The following is a 20439-nucleotide window of genomic DNA, read 5'->3' on the forward strand; positions in this document are numbered from 1 at the left end:
GTGACTGATACGGGGGAAGCCGGGAAAACCATGGTCTTGGAGAAAACCAGCTCTAAATGTGATATAGACAGGGAAAGAGTGATGTTGATCAGTGATCACATTAGATATAGATGTTACAAACTTCGTTGTGTCAAAGTTCAATAATCGCGCGGGAACCGTACATTTTTCTCCCATAAGGCTGCCTTTCCACCAGAGCTGAGCGGAGCTGTGTTGCGAGGAATGTGTTTTTGAAAACCAATAGAATCGCTTCATTGACATGACTTTGGCATGACATCGCTCAGCGCGACGATGCTATTGGTTCTCAAAAACACATTCCTCGCAACACGGCTCCGCTCAGCTTTGGTGGAAACGCAGCCATGACTACGGCAGTTTTTTTTTAATAAAATAAGGGGGCAAACGAGTAAACGGGTCACCTGATGGTAAGCAACTACCGTCGCCCATGGACACTCGCAACATCAGAAGCGCTGCAGGTGCGTTGCAGAGTTGAACGGCAGAAATCAAAACGAATCAGCAGCAAGCATACATTTTTGGCTCGCGGTAGGAGATAAGATATACTTTCGCGCCGCGCCGGCAGTCTACTCTCCGTCTTACGAATTTTCGATCACGTCACGTGTCCTGTCAACATTTTATACCCCTCCCATAAATTGCACTAAAGAAGTTTTCACTTAATACACCCAATCTAAGTTCCCCTCAGCTTTTTACTGACTGCCAGAGGAGGGTAATGTTTTTTTACCCCCAGGTCATTGTGTTGCCAGCTAATTGAGTGTTTGTGTTGCGAAGTGCGAAGTGTTGCCAGCCGTGTTTGTTCAAAGTGCCATTTCATTTAAGATGGGAGCGGGGGCAGATTTCGTTTCTTTTCGACGTCTAGGCTGGTTTATTTGTTTTAAAACTTGTATTAAAAAAACTAAAACTTGCATTAAAATAATATTGCATTTGAATGCAATTTTAGTTTATGATGAAGATTTAGTTATCTTAGTTGGTCTAAATTTTTAGGTTCCGTAGTACAGACGTCACAGACAATATTCATCATCATCATCATCATCATCAGTCTATTGCCGTCCACTGCTGAACGTAGGCCTCCCCCAATGAGCGCCAACCATCCCGATCTTGGGCAGCCCTCATCCATCCGCTGCCAGCCACTTTCTTCAAATCGTCGGTCCACCGTGCTGCGGGACAGTACGTTTGCCTAAGCGTGGTCCCCACTCTAATATTCATACTAATATTATAATATTCATACTAATATTATAATATGCGAAAGTGTGTATGTCTGTCTGTTACATCTTCACGCCCAAACCACTGATGACTGAGCCGATTTTGCTGAAGATACTTTGAGTCATAGGAACGTACGGTTCCCGCACGATAAACGGGCGGGCGCCATCTCGTTTTGTCCTAAATGTCCCCAAACGTTGAACGGCCAAAATTTTGGGCTAAATCCACAGAATAGATAATAGTACAAGTAACTGTCTTATATGATATATCCTAAATAATAACGCCTCGTGGTCCAGTGGTTAAGAGCTTGACTCGGAGGTCGTGGGTTCGATTCCCGGAAACATGTTATTTCCAAGTTTGGTTAGGACAATGCAGGCTGATCACTTGATTGTCTGACAAGTAAGATGATCCATGCGTCGGATGGGCATGTAAAAAGTCGGTTCTGCGCCTGATCTCTCGCCAGTCGTGTCGGTCTTCCGTCCCACTGGGTTATGAGAGAAAACAAACAAGCGCACACACTTTGGCACTATAAAATTACTCCTGCGTAACTGGCCTGGTTTCAATGAAACCGGCCACCGTCACCGAAACCGGTGTGGGAGTTATTATTATATATCCTAAAGTAATATTGCTTTTAATTTCGCTAGCAGGCAGCAACATTTCTTTATCAGCTGTCTATAATTTTCCATCAGATGCAAATTCACAATTATTTTCACGCTCCGCGCGCGAATTTCTGCCGCCATGTTGGTAACTTGACGTATCTTACTATCTGTGGTGACGGCTAGAAACTTGCGCACGTAATCATCATAATCATAAAAAATATTTTTTGCCGCCAAAAGAAAGGTACGGAACTCAATTTATTTAACGTACATTTATACTAATATTATAAACTAAGCGTTCCTACGCAGCTTCACCCGCGTAAATTAGGAATTTCACGGAAACAGTACATATTTCCATACATAGACAAAAAATTGTCTATGTCCCTTCACGTCCTCCTCTATAATATCTGTACCAAATAACATAAAAATTGCTCCAGTAGTTCGTGAGATAAGCCCTTTCAAATAATTTCCTCTGTTTCTTAGCTCCTATTAGTATTAGCGTGATAAAGGATAATATAAATTATAGCCTATAGCCTTACTCGATAAATGGGCTATCTAACATTGAAAGAATTTTTCAAATCGGACCAGCGCGTTCAAATAAACAAACAAACTCTTCAGCTTTATTATATTAGTAGGTATAGGTGAGGTGTGTCTGTCTGTCTGTTACCTCTTCACGCTCAAAAGCTGAACCGATTTGAATGAAATTTGTTACGGAGGCAGTTTGAGTCTAGCGAAAGAACATAAGACACTATATAGAGGAAAATTGTATTACGAATTTCCGTGTGAATTTACCGGCAATAAGCAACTTGTAGTTGTTTAATGAATGATAGAGAAAAAGCTAACCGAACGATAGCTTTATAACATAGTTTGCTGGTTGCAACAGCTTGGGAGAGCTTTGAAAAAGCTGCAACAAAGTAATTTATAGCAATGCTAAACATTTCAACAAGCAGTAAATTAATTAAATTAGTAAAAATTCTTTCATTCGCTTTTTTCTTCGTTTGAAAAACGAACACGCAATGTTCGCCTTCGCGCGCTAATGCACTTTTTTTTTCACATTGTTTATCGAGTACGACTAATTAGTTATTTGGTACTTGTTATAAACAAGATGACGCCCGCAACTCCGTTGCGACCAAATTAGTTTGTCGCGCGGGAACCGTACATTTATCCGGGATAAAAAGTATCCTGTGTCCTTTCCCGGGACCCAAAGTATCACCATACCAAATTTCAGCAAAATCGGTTCAGCGATTTCGGCGTGTCATGTGACGTGTCTGGCCCCTTAGACAAAGTCCCTTTCGATAAAACGATGACGAAATTCGTTATCATAATGTCTGGAATTTGACATTATTCTTCGCAAGCGAAATGTCATTTAGCGATGACTTATGTCAAACCGCATACATTTTGATAACGAATTTCGTCATCGTTTTTAACGAAAGATACTTTGTCTTGGGCCTCTGTTACCTCTTTAACAGACAGACGGACACACTCACATTTATAATATTAAATAGGGATATCAATAATTTCGAATGAATATGTATGCGTGAAGTGTAAATTGCTGTGCAAACAGATAAAATGGCTGCCGCGTGCGCGACGCGTGCCGTTCCCGCCAAGTACCATAGACAATTTGTTTTTTTTTGCAAAGTCACTTTTGTTTTTTCACGAAAGAGTGATGACAGAACAGTCAACACGAAACATTTAGAGTGTTTTAAAGAATGTATGTTTTTAAAGAAAAAGTAAATAATTCAGACTCTGATCTTTACCTTCGTACCTGTGAATTTCAGGATATCTATTTGGATTATTTTATTTGTTTGACCTTTAAGCCCACTATTTTTCTTAGTCGGTTAATCTTTAGTCCTTGCTCTATAAATTTCAAACTCCTTTGAGTTTCTTGCCCTTTAAAATCTTATTTGAATATCCTTCTAGCTTTTGCTCTTCTCCGCTGTTTAAAATCTTTTATTTTCTTCTCTATTCTATTACATTCTCTTCTTTTTTTTTATGAAATAAGGGGGCAAACGAGCAAACGGGTCACCTGATGGAAAGCAACTTCCGTCGCCCATGGACACTCGCAGCACCAGAAGAGCCGCAGGTGCGTTGCCGGCCTTTTAAGAGGGAATAAGGAAATAGGGGAGCGTAGGGATGGGAAGGGAATAGGGAAGGGCAGGGAAGGAAATAGGGTAGGGAATTGGGCCTCCGGTAAACTCACTCACTCGGCGAAACACAGCGCAAGCGCTGTTTCACGCCGGTTTTCTGTGAGAACGTGGTATTTCTCCGGTCGGGCCGGCCCATTCGTGCCGAAGCATGGCTCTCCCACGTATAAATCTAATCTTCTATTCTAGTCTTTGTTTTTCTTTGCACTCTAAAATATTTACTTCAAACTCCTTTCTAGTCTTTAAAATAACACTATTTAACCTCAATTTCCAGACTCCTCTCCAATATACACTATTTTAACCTCCCGTTATTCTTATCCACCCAAGCGTATAACTGTCAATCTATCAAAACACCATTCCCCCAAGACATTAGGGTTTTTAATGGAGGCCCCTTTATCTGTTACACCCACTCAGAACGTATATTGATAAGTTAATCCACGTGCCGTCTCGCTCCCACAGTGGTGATGTTGGCAACACTGGAAAACCATAGATTATAGATTAACCATAGAGCAAGAAGTATTTTCTGACTAGTTGATGTCCTCAACTCTGTTGCGCCAAAATTCGTTTATTACGCGGAAACCGTATATTTTTTCCAGGTTAAAAAGTATATTTTTTCTATCCCGGAAATCCCTATGAACTTTCCCGTCTCTCAAAGCATGCAAATCTATACTAATATGTATTTTAAAGCGGAAGAGTTTGTTTGTTTGTTTGAACGCGCTAATCTCAGGAACTACTGATTTGATTTGAAAAATTATTTCAGTGTTAGATAGCCCATTTATTGAGAAAGGCTTCGCACGCGTAAATTAGATATTTCACAGACAAATTAGTCCACAAAAAATAGCCTATGATCCTTCACGTGGTCTACTTCTTATCTAGGTGCCAAATAACAGAAGTCAGAAACATTGCTCCAGTAGTTCGTGAGATAAGCCCTTTCAAATAATTTACCCCGTTTTTCCACATTTTCCTATATTTCTTCGCTCCTATTAGTCTTAGCGTGATAAAATATAGCCTTTCTCGATAAATGGGCTATCTAGGGCCCGTATAAATAGTCAGTACTCAGGATGCGTCTCGGTCTCAAGACTCGGTTCAGACTCTGTGATGTCTTGAGACCGGGTCACATCTTATGTACTGACTATTTATACGGGCCTAACACTGAAAGATTTTTTTAAATCGGATCAGTAGTTCCTGAGATTAGCGCGTTCAAACAAACAAACAAGCAAACAAACTCTGCCGCTTTATAATATTAGTATAGATTTTACATCTAACTTCTTCAAACAGGTACTTAATGAGTAATGACTGATAAGTGATAACAATCACTTTTAAATCAACAACGGAAGCTATTTTGATAAGTGTTGAAAAATCCCGAATTCTTAGAAGATTAAATAAAATGTACTTATCAATCTTCAAAATGTATCGGTACCGTTCATTTTCCGGGAAATCTGTCCTAGCATTCGTGTGTTTTCCGAACTTGAAGTATTTAAGCCTCGAAGAAGCTTGTGTGCTCTTAACCCATCAATCCCCAAGCGGCAGCCGGCTGCCGCATAATAAATGAAAATCTATTGTGTCTGCGATTCCCAAAGACGCAGGTTCGGCCTCATATGAAATGAGTATTCTCATCTGACTTACGAGTATATCTGACACATCAGTAGACAAAACTACATTAAAAACGGGAAAGAATGAAAGAAATCACAAGAAGAACACTGACAGATTTCAGTGACAAAACGGCGGATTACCTGTGGATAATATGTCACTTTTATCATCCGTAGTAAGAAACCGTTTCTATGGTGACTATGCTAAGCCTGCTGACAAAATAAAATGTATGTATAGGTCTACCAGAATCTGATGGCAAAAAGTGAGAAAAGAAATTGACACAAGCAATATCTATTCCTATAATATAATTGGAATAAAACATTTTGATCCTTTTTTTTCCCTTATAACGGCTGATTCAGTGTGTGAAACATGCAAATCTTATATCTTTAAACGAGCAATTCTTGTATATAAATATATAGTTGGAATCTCGGAATCGGCTCCAACGATTTTCATGAAATTTAGTATATAGGGGGTTTCAGGGGCGATAAATCGATCTAGCTAGGAATCATTTTTAGAAAATGTAATTTTATTCGTGTTTTATCGAATACCGAGCAAAGCTCAGTTAAATAGCTAGTATATAATTTATCCAATGATCAAGGATATTTTTTGAAATTATGCCATCAAAAGCCATCAGATTATGGTAGACCTATATGAATTACTGGATTAGTATGTATTTAAATTAGGCCATTTTATTTAATTTAACTGACTTAAAAAGTGGTTCCCACAACTAGTGGCAAGTATATGACCGCTATAATATCAGAGCAACGTCATTTCCGTTTGAAATTAGGATGTGTGTGTATGTAATGATAGAATAATTGTTATTTGTGTGCATGATTCATCAAATATACGGGTAGACGTAAAATCGGCCAAGTGCGAGTCGGACTCGCGCACAAAGGGAAGAAAAAAATTGTGTTTTTTGAATGGGATGCCCTCCTTAAATTTTTATTTTATTTTAATATTATTATTAAATATTAAAGTACACATAAAACAAAAGAATGTGAAGAAAAATTCAAGTCCCTACCTCTTGCCATTATTGATATAGAGCAAAAAAGGCCGAAAAAATCACGTTTGTTGTATGGGAGCCCCCCTTAAATATTAATTTTATTTTGTTTTCAGTATATGTTGTTATAGCGGCAACAGATATACACAATCTGTGAAAATTTCATAAGTCTAGCTATAGCGGTTCTTAAGATACAGACAGACGGACAGACAACGAAGTCTTAGTAATAGGGTCCCGTTTTTACCCTTTGGGTACGGAACCCTAAAAACCATTGCATAAGTAACTTTGTCATGACTTATGAGTCTCAGAACTTCCATCGTGAGTTTCTCGCGTAACTTTCTGCCGCGCACTGTAACACTCTGGAACGAACTGTCACCAGCAGTATTTCCGGACCGATATGACCTGCCTGCCTAGCATACGCCAACGAGACATCTCACCCTCGAGATATAATTTTTTTTTTAATGAAATAAGGGGGCAAACGAGCAAACGGGTCACCTGATGGAAAGCAACTTCCGTCGCCCACGGACACTCGCAGCTTCAGAAGAGCTGCAGGTGCGTTGCCGGCCTTTTAAGAGGGAATAGGGTAATAGGGGAGGGTAGGGATGGGAAGGGAAGGGAATAGGGTAGGGGATTGGGCCTCCGGTAAACTCACTCACTCGGCGAAACACAGCGCAAGCGCTGTTTCACGCCGGTTTTCTGTGAGAACGTGGTATTTCTCCGGTCGAGCCGGCCCATTCGTGCCGAAGCATGGCTCTCCCACGTATAAAAACTACTCGTCTCATAATGTCAAAATCTCGACAAAACTCTATAAAAATGTGTTATTTCGATGATTGATCTACGCGAGAAAATTTGTCATGCTAGGGTCAATAGAGATAAAGAGACAAATCATCGAACATCGAGAGAACATGTAGAGTGAGATATCTCGTTGGCGTATACTAGGCAGGCAGAAAACCTGCAAGAAGAGAGCGTATACCCTCTTAAAAGGCTGGCAACGCATCTGCAGCTCTTCTGATGTTGTGGGTGTCCATGAGCGGCGCGGCGGTAGTTGTTTTCCATCAGGTGACCCGTTTGCTCGTTTGTTCGTTAAAAAAGATCTAATATGTTACATATCTACGTCTGTTGCAGTCTGCTTGCTTAATTATCTATTCAGGCTCAAACGGCTGATCCGATTTAGATGAAATTTGATGTAGAGCTTTATGCTTCGAAAGACGGAAAAGGACAGTTTTTGTTGCGGAAATATGTACGTTTCCTGCGCCACAAACAAATTTTGGCGCAACGGAGTTGCGGGTGTCATATTATAAAGCGGAAGAGTTTGTTTGTTTGAACGCGCTAATCTAAGGAACTACTGGTCCAATTTAAAAATTCTTTCAGTGTTAGATAGCCCATACATCGAGGAAGGCTATATGCTATATTTTATCACGCTAAGACTAATAGGAGCGAAGAAATCGAGGAAAATGTGTAAAAAAACGGGGGAAATTATTTGAAAGGGCTTATCTTACGAACTACTAAAGCATTTTTTCTGTTATTGGCGCAGATAAGAAGTAGACCACGTAGGCTAGGCTAGGCTAGCTAGGCACATAGGCTATTTTTTGTGGACTAATTTGCCTGTGAAATATCTAATTTTACGCGGGTGAAGCTGCGCGGAACGTCTAGTAGTGTACCATAAAATGGTTGGCTAATGCTCGTCCAAAATGGCCGAAATATACCAGATTTATCACGGCAATTATAACCCCTACATTACGTAAATAAGCTATATTTCAGGGTTGCCAACATAAATCATGTTAACACATAAATTCTGGCAACACTGGGGGTTGGTTGACAGATCATTGGCGGGAAACTCGCGCGATCGAATTTGAATCTTATCGTAGGGGTGTAAAGTCGATGTTGTGTTGCTGGTTTTTATTTGTATGTTGGTAGCAGGGGTGCTAACCGAATTGTTGGTAATGGAAATTTATCAAATAAATTATTATAAGGGCGTTAGTGATATATTTTGGGTGGTAGTAAAGAAATAAAATTGTTACGACGTCAACTTTGGAAGGGGATTCGTGATTTTTGTTGTACATTTGTTTATGTATGTGTTATATTGTGTATGTTATGTAGTTCTACATAATATAATGTTGCCCGCAACTTCGTTAGGCCAAAATTAGTTTATCGCGTGGTAGACGTACATTTTCGGGACTAAAACTTTTCCGTTATAATAATAATAAGTATCCTATTTACTTTCCCGGGACTCAAAGTTTCCCCATACCAAAGTTCAGGGACTTAGGCGTGAAGAGGAGACAGACAGACAGACACACTTTCGCATTTATAATTATACAGGGTGTAACAAAAACAAGTGATAATACTTTAGGGTGTGTACGTGTTCCCTGTAGAGATTTCACTGTGAAAGTAGCAGCGCTGAAAGACCAAATTTTTTTTTCACTTTTGTATTCAAGGGCCCGAGCGTCACGAGTTTCCCCATACAAAAGTGAAAAAAATTTTTGGTCTTTCAGCGCTGCTACTTTCACAGTGAACTCTCTACAGGGAACACGTACACACCCTAAAGTATTATCACTTGTTTTTGTTACACCCTGTATAAGTATGGAAGTATGGATATTAAAAAGTTAGCAATTTAAAAATAGAACCTGTCCCTCTACATTTAAAAATGGAAGGTCAAAGCACAATAATCCATCTATTCTGTTCGATTGATAACAATCTGCATCATTAGCTTCGAACTCCGCTAATTAGGCGCCTAAATTCAAAATCCGAACGCCCATTACGCGCCCTTTGATCTGTCAAATTGACAGCCAAGATGGCGGATGTTGCCATACCAAAAAACAAAGTGTTTATCTGTGCGCATCCCTTCCGAGGGGCGAAAAGATCACAAACCGGTGGCATTTTAATAGTTAATGCTATGCACGTGCTCCCAAATCGACTAAGATAATCGAATGATTTGGCTAATTCGTTTGTTGGTATATCTTATTTAAATGAAAAATAAACAACGGGTTGCAATTTGCATTCATTTTCGCCGTGCAAAAGAATATAAGAATAGAGTGGGATATCTCGTCCTATCCTACGCCGCGCCGCGCGACGGTCTACTCTTCGTCTTACGAATTTTTGATCAGGTCTAATAATCATAAGTCATAACACGTCATGACTTAAATATGTCTTATGATGCGTGATGGACATTTTTTTGGAGCCAAAACGTGCCTACAAGCGTTTGCCGTCGGCACCTCAGTAAGATTTTTAGGCCGTTTAGAAGCATAGGTGACTGGTGAGGCGACTGCCCTGAAAAGGACATCTTGCGTCCTGCTTATCTTCCACTTTTGCTCCAATCATACCCTTTCACCAAAGATGCAGAATAAAAAACAAAATAACAAAAATACGCGTGGCACTCGGGGACTGCCGCGGTAAAGCTATTGCATAGCAATAGTTATTAGTTTTTTTATCAACTTTGCAATTTAAAGGTCAATGTATACGCCTTTACAATAAAATCCCAGAAAACGTTCAAAATCTTTCCATTAATAAATTTAAAAAAGTAGTCAAAGAGCGTTTGTGTGCCAAAGCAAAGGGTTTATACGTGGGAGAGCCATGCTTCGGCACGAATGGGCCGGCTCAACCGGAGAAATACCACGTTCTCACAGAAAACCGGCGTGAAACAGCACTTGCGCTGTGTTTCGTCGAGTGAGTGAGTTTACCGGAGGCCCAATCCCCTACCCTATTCCCATCTCTTCCCTCCCCTATTCCCTTCCCTTCCTTACTATATTAACCTATTCCCTCTTAAAAGGCCGGCAACGCACTTGCAGCTCTTCTGATGCTGCGAGTGTCCATGGGCGACGGAAGTTGCTTTCCATCAGGTGACTCGTTGGCTCGTTTGCCCCCTTATTTCATAAAAAAGGGTCAATTAAAAAAAAAATCAAAAAGTATATAAGGTAAGGTAAGTAAGTAAGTATCTTGGGAGTAGGGTGGCTGCTTGCAAGGCTACTTCTACATTATTTTATGACTTACAATAATTACGTATACAGTATGTTGACATTGTATAATTATTTTAAGTTACAACATTGTAAACCTTATTTTAAAAGATTAATTTTTTCTCACTTTTTTTGGTAAAAAAGTGGGTCCCGTGCGTGTTTCTTACGCCGGTTCTTCTCGCCGGGTTAGTTCCCGAACCGGTGGTAGGCATCATGTAGACTTTCAGAGAACATTTGCAAAAATTTATTCTGAATAAAAAAATTGAGTTTGAGTTTGATTTTCAATAATAATTCGCCACAAACTCCGTGCCGAAGTCTGCCGAACTGAAACGATGTTAGATGATGTGTTAGGTTTATTTTCGCTACGGAATTTCTTGATTCGGTCGCCGCGCTCAAGTTCTCGATTAATGTCTACGCTATTTAACATTTTAACCGCATTTAGCGGTGACCTATCTACTAACAATCTTTTAAAGTAACCAGATACTTACAAGAATAAACCATTAGTAGATGAGGCATAAACAAGTAGCCGTATCTGTGGAGATAACATCAAAAGAAAAAAAAACGTCACCCGGATTATCTCTGGTTATTGTTGTCTCGCTCTAACCATTGTGAGGAAAGAGACAGATGTGTGTACTTTAGCTTTTCTATAGAATTAGATGACGCCCGCAACCCCGTTGCGTCAAGATTCGTTTATTGCGATCGCGATGGAACCGTGCATTTTTCCGAAAAAGTATCTTAGGCCTTTCCATACCCAGCCAAATCGGTTCAGCAGTTTGAGCGTGAAGAAGTAACAGACTGACACACTTTCGCATTAATAATATTAGTTTGGACGGCTATTTTTTTTTAACGCCTCCGTGGTCTAGTGGTATAGAGCGCGGCTCTTGACTCGGCGGTCGTGGGTTCGATTCCCGCGTTGGAAACATGTTATTTCCAAGTTTGGTTAGGACAATGCAGGCTGATCACCTGATTGTCTGACAAGTAAGATGATCCATGCGTCGGATGGGCATGTAAAAAGGAGAGTGATCTCTCGCCGGTCGTGTCGGTCTTCCGTCCCACTGGGTTATGAGAGTAAAGGAATAGAGAGTGCTCTTGTGTACTGCGCACACACTTGGGCACTATAAACTTACTCCTGCGTAGCTGGCCTGGTTTCAATGAAACCGGCCACCGTCACCGAAACCGGTGTGCGAGCCATTATGGATGGCTATTTAAAAGTGTTTTGAATTTTCCTTAGCTATAGAACTTGCATTTATTTATCCTATATCCATAGTAATAGTACAGGTACGTATGTCTGTTACCTCTTCATGTTTAAACTGCTGAACCGATTTTGATTCAGCGCTGCTACTTTCACAGTAAACTCTACTTAAGGGACATACACACTAGGGTGTGTAAGTAAGTGATAATACTTAAGTATTATCACTTACTTTTGTTACACCCCGTATATTTACACTATGACTTATGTCCAAATTCATTCATATCCATAGTCCAAGTCCATTCAAAGACTTTAAGTTACAGTCTCTATAACAATGAACCTTACATAGATGACATAATGGTTATGTTAGAAAAATAATTAACGACATGCAATCCATCATTTTCGTCTCTGGCAACATTTAATAATGTCAAAGGTCTTGTTAGTTGTTAATAGCCTCCTTTTGGAAGTCGGTTAAAATGACCAGTCATTAGTTAACAACGAATTAACTTTGTTTATTGAATTTGAGTTTTGACAGCTTAGAATGTTCCTTGTTACTTAGTTTAGGCCTCTCTTTAAGGGTCTTCAAGATGCCTCATCTATATATATAAAAACTAGATGTCCCGCGCGGCTTCGCCCGCGTAAATTAAAGGAATTTTACAGAAATCTTTCTTTTCCCATAAAAAATATTTCCCCCGTTTTTCCCACATTTTCCTGAGTTTCTTCGGTCGTATTAGTCTTAGCGTGATAATATATAGCCTATAGTCTTACTCGATAAATGATCTATCTAACACTGAGATAAGTTTTTAAATCGGACCTGTAGATCCTGAGATTGACGCGTTCAAGCAAACATACTCTTCAGGTTTATAATATTAGGTAGGTATAGATTTTTTTTAATTATCGCTTGACAAACTCGAGTCTCGATCTAAAAGACTATGAAATGGTATAATATGGTAGTGATGATGATGACTTAAAACAACGCCGAAACTCCCAAACTTGTATCTATAAAGAATCAGGAGTTCTCTCAGCACCTTCCGAACCACGGTATACCAGGTATATCTCGGTGCAAAATCTTACTTGTTGGTAGCATATGCTTAGAATACTTCTCACGAAACCGACGTCACCACATGTTTCCCTATAAGTTTTGAGGAGTTGCCTCGATTACTTATGGATCCTTCATCAGATCACCACTTTTGTGAATATAATACCAAATTGGGGTGATACCCTATATACCAAAAGAAAAATTTTGAAAATCGATTAACAAACGGTGGAGTAATCGTTGAATATAAGAAAACGAACATAACACCTCCCCCATTTTGAAAGTCGGTTAAAATTGTAGCCTATGTGTTATTCTGATGTATAAGCTATATTATTGTAAAGTTTCATTAAAATCCGTTCAGTAGTTTTTGCGTGAAAGAGTAACATCCATACATCCACACATCCATACATCCAAACAAACTTTCGCCTTTATAATATTAGTAGAAAGTAGGAAGGATTTTCAATTGTGTTAGTAACGCTAAAACTCGAAAACGGCTGAACGGATTGGGCTAATTTTAGTCATAAAATATTCGTAGAAGTCCAGGGAAGGTTTTAAAGTGACCGGAGTTCACCGGGACAGCTAGTGATGGATAAATATAAACTACTAGATGACAAATCCGTTGCGCTAAAACTCATTTATCGCGGCGGAACCGTACATTTTTTCCGGGATAAAAAGTATCCTATGTCCTTCCCCGGGACTCAAAGTATCTTCATGCCAAATTTCGGTAAAATCGCTTCAACGGTTTGGGCGTGAAGAGGTAACATACGGACAGTCACAATTTCGCATTTATAATATTTAGTATGGATGTCGATTAATAAAATCAAACATAATTATGACGGGATATAAATTGATATTTTTATGAGACAACAAATCTTTGGCAGTTTGACCTTATGATTTATTGGTAGTGACTAGTGATGGGACATCACTTTATCGATAATTTTTACATACTAAAGATAGCCTTTCATAGCGAGAGTCTATAGGGTCAGTGCTGCAGTGCAGTACTAATAGACTCGTACGCGTTGAAATCTTTTCCACTTATGTAAAATTTAAACAACACTTTTTACAATGGTTCAAAATTTGATTGTTAAATATTTTTTCTTATGGAATGACTACTTGTAGGTATAATAAACCAAATCTTCAAAATTTTTTTCTTTTGAAGTAGGTATATAATATATGAGAATATTTTTTTGCTTTTAAATAGAATCCAGACTAGACCTACGGGGCTAAAATCGTAGCTTTGGAGAAGAATCATATTATGAAATTTTAAACTTTCGCGTTGCATTATAATTAAAACTTTTTAATCAGGACTTAACGCGACTTATTCTAGTAGTAAATAAACGTCGAGAAAAAGTATGTACTCGTTGTAACATTACTACTTAAATAAGTCGCGTTAAGTCCCGATTAAAAAGTTTTAATCATATTATGAATCATAATATTAATTATTAATAATTTTTCAAATTGCAAAATGGTCACTCTCGTCAGTTTGAAAGTTTTGACAATTCATTTGCTGAATTGATTGAGAGGAATTGCTAAATGTGACCATTATAGCCCCGCTAAGCACTGATATTATATAATCAGTCCCCTGACACTGATTTTGAATATCTATAGGTATCCCTACTTCCCGTTTGTCCGTCTGTCTGTTAGTTACCTCTTCACGCCTAAACCGCTGAACCGATTTCGCTGAAACTTGGTATGGACAAACTTTGAGTCCCGGGAAAGGACATGGGATACCTTTACCCCGAAAAAGAGTACGGTTCCCGCGCGATAAACTAATTTTTACGCAACGGAGTTGTCGTTACAAACGGAGGGCGTCATTTAGTGTAATACAGTGTGTAACAAAAATAAGTGATAATACTTTAGGGTGTATACACACCCTAAAGTAGAGAGTGTTTTTTGTAGAGAGTTCACTGTGAAAGTAGCAGCGCTGAAAGACCAATTTTTTTTTCACTTTTGTATGGGCAAGTGCCCGAGCGTCACGAGTTTCCCGATACAAAAGTGAAGTGAAATTTGGTCTTTCAGCGCTGCTACTTTCACAGTGAACTCTCTACAAGGAACACGTACACACCCTAAAGTATTATCACTTAGTTTTGTCACGTCGGATTAAATCGCGGGCCCGATACAAATCGATCGATAATTTCATATCGATATCGACAATATTTCCGCATCACTACAACATATACAAGTGCGGGGGCGGTCGTTGAAATCGATTTGGTAATGATGATATTAACTTTATATTTATACGAGAATTTTAATTTAATTTTGGCGTATAATAAAATTTACATTTAAATTTTCATATTGTCATCATTCGTTTATTTATCACGTAGGTAACTATATGACGCCCGCAACTCCGTTGAGACAAAATTCGTTCGTACATATTTCCACGACAAAAACTATCTTATACATTTATATCTTGAGACACCCATCTAAATCGGCTCATTCACTGAAGCATGAAGAGATGAAGAGGTAACACCACAACTCAACTCAACCATTCTTCCAGGTGTGAACGTAACACCACAACTCATCTCAACCCCTCTTCCAGTAGCGGTAGCACGGCGACCAGCGGAAATGCGAAAGTATGGACTAACTGTGGAAATAAACCTGAGGTGCCGTTCCGATCTTTTTTCGTTCCGAAAAATTCAATTAAAATGCCACTTTATGACACATTATTTGAATTTTTAGAACTATAGTCTGTCATAAAGTGGCTTTTTAATTGAATTATTCGGAACTAAAAAAGATCGGAACGGCACCTTAAGTTTATCTCCACAGTTTGTCCATACTTTCGCATTTCCGCTGGTCGCCGTGCTAGCACTACTGGTGTGAACGTAACACCACAACTCAACTCAACCCCTCTTCCAGGTGTGAACGTAACACCACAACTCAACTCAACCCCTCTTCCAGGTCTGAGCGTAACACCACAACTCAACTCAACCCCTCTTCCAGGTGTGAACGTAACACCACAACTCAACTCAACCCCTCTTCCAGGTGTGAACCCCCGAAAGCAGCGTCGCGAGCGGACTACCTTCACGCGGGCGCAGCTCGACGTGCTGGAGGCGCTGTTCGGGAAGACCAGGTACCCCGACATCTTCATGAGGGAGGAGGTGGCTCTGAAGATCAACCTGCCGGAGTCCAGGGTCCAGGTGTGTATCTTTATGTTTTTCCATAATGAGTGTGTATAATAATTCCCCACACCGGTTTCGGTGACGGTGGCCGGTTTCATTGAAACCAGGCCAGGTACGCAGGAGTAATTGTATAGTGCTCAAGTGTGTGCGCAGTACACAAGAGCACTCTCTATTCCTTCACCCTCATAACCCAGTGGGACGGAAGACCGACACGACCGGCTAGAGATCAGTCGCAGGACCGACTTTTTACATGCCCATCCGACGCATGGATCATCTTACTTGTCAGACAATCAGGTGATCAGCCTGCATTGTCCTTGGAAATAACATGTTTCCAACGCGGGAATCGAACCCACGACCTCCGAGTCGAGAGCCACGCTCTTAACCACTAGACCACGGAGGCGTATAGTATACTAACTAGATATTAGATATAACCGTATCTGAAATTGTAACGAAAGTTGCGTTACGGAACGTAATATTTATTAGGGCCTGTTTCACCCCTTCCTGATAATTCCGAATTAGGCTATTCACAATTTAATTTGACAGATCAAATATGGAGAATCTGTCGAAAAAGTTGTGAATAGCCTATTCGGCCCTTTTTTATGAAATAAGGGGGCAAACGAGCAAACGGGTCACCTGATGGAAAGCGACTTCCGTCGCCCATAGACACTCGCAGCATCAGAAGAGCTGCCGGCCTTTTAAGAGGGAATAGGGTAATAGGGGAGGGCAGGGATGGGAAGGGAAGGAATAGGGGAGGGTAGGGTAGGGGATTGGGCTTCTGGTAAACTCACTCACTCGGCGATACACAGCGCAAGCGCTGTTTCACGCCGGTTTTCTGTGAGAACGTGGTATTTCTCCGGTCGAGCCGGCCCATTCGTGCCGAAGCATGGCTCTCCCACGCACTTTATCAGAAAGTGGTGAAGCAGGCCCTTAGGTTACTAGCGTTACTCTACGTACTACGAGCTAACGAAACTATCTCTTATTCTTAGCGTTATCCAACGTAACTTCGATTTCGTTCGTACTTCGTAGAGTTATCCAACGAAACTCACTCTCATGCCTGGCTACCCGACGGAACTGATATTTGTATGTACTATCACAGAAGTTGATTCCTATGCAAATCGGGGACCTAAGTAGCACAATAGACATAACGACCAGTAGTTCGACTGCAAAGAGACGGACAGGTTTCAATATCTGTCAAATTCGTCGGGTTTCACTAGGATTATGAACGGAATGTGCCTCGCGCTGGCTGATATAATTTGTTTTTAAATATTTAAAATAAAGATTTCAAAATTGGATTCTGACAATTTTAATCGTATGTGCCAAAACACAAACAACAATGCGACCAAAGAGGAACACGTCCAGCGAATATGTCATAGTTTTAAATTCGTATGTAACAATTTAACAACCCTGGCGACGATTTTCGTCTTAATACGTCAAATTTAAAAATTTCAACATCAGTTCTAAGTCGGCATACTCTATCATTCTGTCTACTCTGTAAGTAGTTTGGTTTCTTTACGTCAAACCCAGCTGACAGATCACAATTAACATTGAATTGACATATTCGACCAAATAACGTTGGTCTGTCAATTGCATAGGAATCAACCTCCTCGATGGTACACTACATCTATGTCGTATCCTGGGTTTCGAAATCATAGGTAGACTATAGGTACAGAAAACAAGTCATCATAGGTGGGTTCTTACTAGGGCTGCTATCCATCCGGGTTTCCCCGGATTTGTCCTAGTTTGAAGTTTTGAAAAGTGTCCGGGTGAAATCCGGACACTTCTACTAATTAACGAAAGATAAAATCTCGCTAAGCATACACACGGTTTCTTGCACGGACTTGAGTTAGTCAGATTTTTACAAATTCTTGTTGGAGAAGCAAAAATTGGCAAGAGGTTATCGTAAATACTGTTTATATAGAGGTGTCCGGGGAAATAACCACATTTCGGCCGAATGTCCGGGAATTTTGGTCCTGCCTGACCGGCGAATGCAATTTGGGTGATGGCAGCCCTAGTTCTTACTAACAGGTATATTCCTGTCTAAAAATGTTGTTTGTATAAAAGTTTACATACAAACTATCATTACAATACTAACCCCCCGAAACTAATTAATTAGAAGATCGCGAAATGGCCTAATGGGCATAATCACATCTGCTTCTTTGCTCTTTTCCATTATTAACTCATTCCGGGGGTCGCGGGGACCCCATTGGGGGTTAATCCTCGCCCCGAGGCCGCCCTCACGTAAGTCAATTGACAGAATTTGATAAATTGGCCGCTACTGTTGAACATTGTGACGTCAGTTATATTTTTAGTCTATGTACAGAAGGAGAATTATTAGAAGCTGAAAATTCGAACTTGATTTTGCAAATTTTTGCGAGTTTCTTAGGGCGGCTTTCACCGATTCCAACATATTTGAAAATAGAAAAATTTGAATTCATTTCAAATTATGATATCCTGACCTTTTAATTAAGAATCTAATGACACTTCAGATTAGCAAATAAACTACTCAGGCGCTAAAATACACAGACTGTAAAAAATTATTAGGCTTCGCTGCAATCGACTAAAATTAAATAATCTATACTAATATTATAAATGCGAAAGTATCTCTGTATGTCTGTCTGTCTGTCTGTCTGTCTCGCTTTCACGCCAAAACTACCGAACCGATTGTAATGAAATTTTGTATACAGATAGTCTAAAGCCTGAGAAAGGACATAGGCTACTTTTTTACTGGAAAAAAGCGTTGTAAGGGGGTGAAAATGCGTAAATTTGTTCAAATTACGTTAGTTCCAAAAATTCAAAATAGATGGCGCCGTGCGTCTCCTACATCGCACTAACGCTTTCCCGAAAGTCTTTCTATAAGAGGTGGTATTATCTTACATTCAGTTTCCGATTTTTTTCGATTGTTATTTCTTAAGTACGTTATTTAATAAATCAGTACTTTATCTATGCAGTGAGCCAGTGACATAACCTTAAACCTATCAATGATAAATAGTTTATGGGTAAAGTTGTGTAATTGAGGGCTAAATAAGCTTTAAAATTTGGCATAAAATATAAAGTTTAATTAAAAAAATTGAAATATTATTATGTGCACACTGCACAGCTGTTTTGATTTAAGGGGTACCAAGGTTTTTTTTTTATAAAAGCTTTTGACACCAATTTTGTTGACATCGCGCGCTATAAACTGAAGTCCACGCGGACGAAGTCGCGGGCAACAGCTAGTATTTTAATAAATGTATCATTTTATTCATTACTAATGAGCGAGATTTTTTTTACCCTAGAAATTGATTATGAGAGATTATTATTTCTCTTAGAATTCCGGCTAAGGAAATAATATTATCAGTTGCCGTCGGGTAACACTATCGAGACTTCAGAAATATCCAAAACTAGCTTTGAAAATTAAGTACTAAAATTTCAATTCAATTTTCAAAATAATTTCTCCGGCTATAATATTTTAATTAATATTATCAAGATCCCAGCAACCCCGGCACGAATTTGCACGCTAATTGGCATATCTTATCGGTCATCAGTGATAAGATAGCATCTCGCTAACGAAGCGGGGTGAAATAATACCCCTGATGCGCTAGAGGGTAAAATTTTTATATTGATGATATTTTTTTTGGTCGATGATTTTTAAGGTTTTTAATGTGCTAAGTACTTGAAAATTAATTTGCCGTGTAGAGGCTTGAAAAGAGAGAAAAATGTTACAATTATACTAGCTATTTGGCCGAGCTTTGCTCGGTATTCGATAAAATACAAATAAAATGACATTTTCTAAAAATGATTCCTAGCTAGATCGATTTATCGCCCCCGAAACCCCCTATATACTAATTCTAAATTTCATGAAAATAGTTGGAGCCGATTCCGAGATTCCAATTATATATTATAATATACAAGAATTGCTCGTTTAAAGATATAAGATTATGTTAACAATTATTTAACTAGAAGTATAAAGCCTCGGTCTCACACAGCCGGAATGTTAATCTGAATTCATAATCTGAATTCATATTATTAATTCAGAAAGACCGGAATACCATATAATATCAGTACGCTCCACACACATTCAGATTTTTGAGATTATGAATTCCATAGATCGATCTGTAAGAATATGAATTTCCGATTATGAAATTCCGGCTGTGTGAGGCCAGCCTAAGAGAGGAAAATTCAAAATATCAAAAACTTCAACAGTTTAAATAACATTTACCAACAAAAATGAAGTGATTTCCGATATTACCTATTTTATTTCAGTTCCTATTTATTATTATAAAAGGACATAACACAATACGTATCATGCATTTTATCAATTTAGATTTTAGTTCCACCGTAGTATGCTTTCATATCCCATATTTTATTTATAATTGAAAAGTTTATTGTTAAAATATCACTCGCAAGCTGATATTTTTTTCACCACGCGCACGGCTTACTGTCAAACTCCAAACAATGGGGGATTAAATGATTCGAAATTCGAATTTGAAATTTGGAACGCATTCGATTGGTTAATGCGTTGACGTTCGAAGTTCAAAAATCTTGGGTGGTTATCTCTAAAGAGGTTTTAATTTTGAAGATTATGTAAATTAGATAGCTGCATTAATGGATAGGCAGCTAGTTATTG

General features: G+C 39.1%; 1 protein-coding gene across 1 annotated transcript in view; it reads left to right on the forward strand.

Annotated features, from left to right (window-relative positions):
• The window catches only part of LOC121737996 (homeotic protein ocelliless), a 59507-nt gene that overhangs the window by 35055 nt on the left and 4013 nt on the right, over nucleotides 1–20439 (forward strand). Inside the window, exon 3 of the mRNA XM_042129789.1 lies at nucleotides 15697–15851. Within this exon, the coding sequence (XP_041985723.1) occupies nucleotides 15697–15851 (155 nt within the window). The remainder of the gene's footprint in view (nucleotides 1–15696; nucleotides 15852–20439) is intronic.

This window comes from Aricia agestis, chromosome 22 (genome assembly GCF_905147365.1).
Source record: "Aricia agestis chromosome 22, ilAriAges1.1, whole genome shotgun sequence".
Taxonomy (NCBI): domain Eukaryota; kingdom Metazoa; phylum Arthropoda; class Insecta; order Lepidoptera; family Lycaenidae; genus Aricia; species Aricia agestis.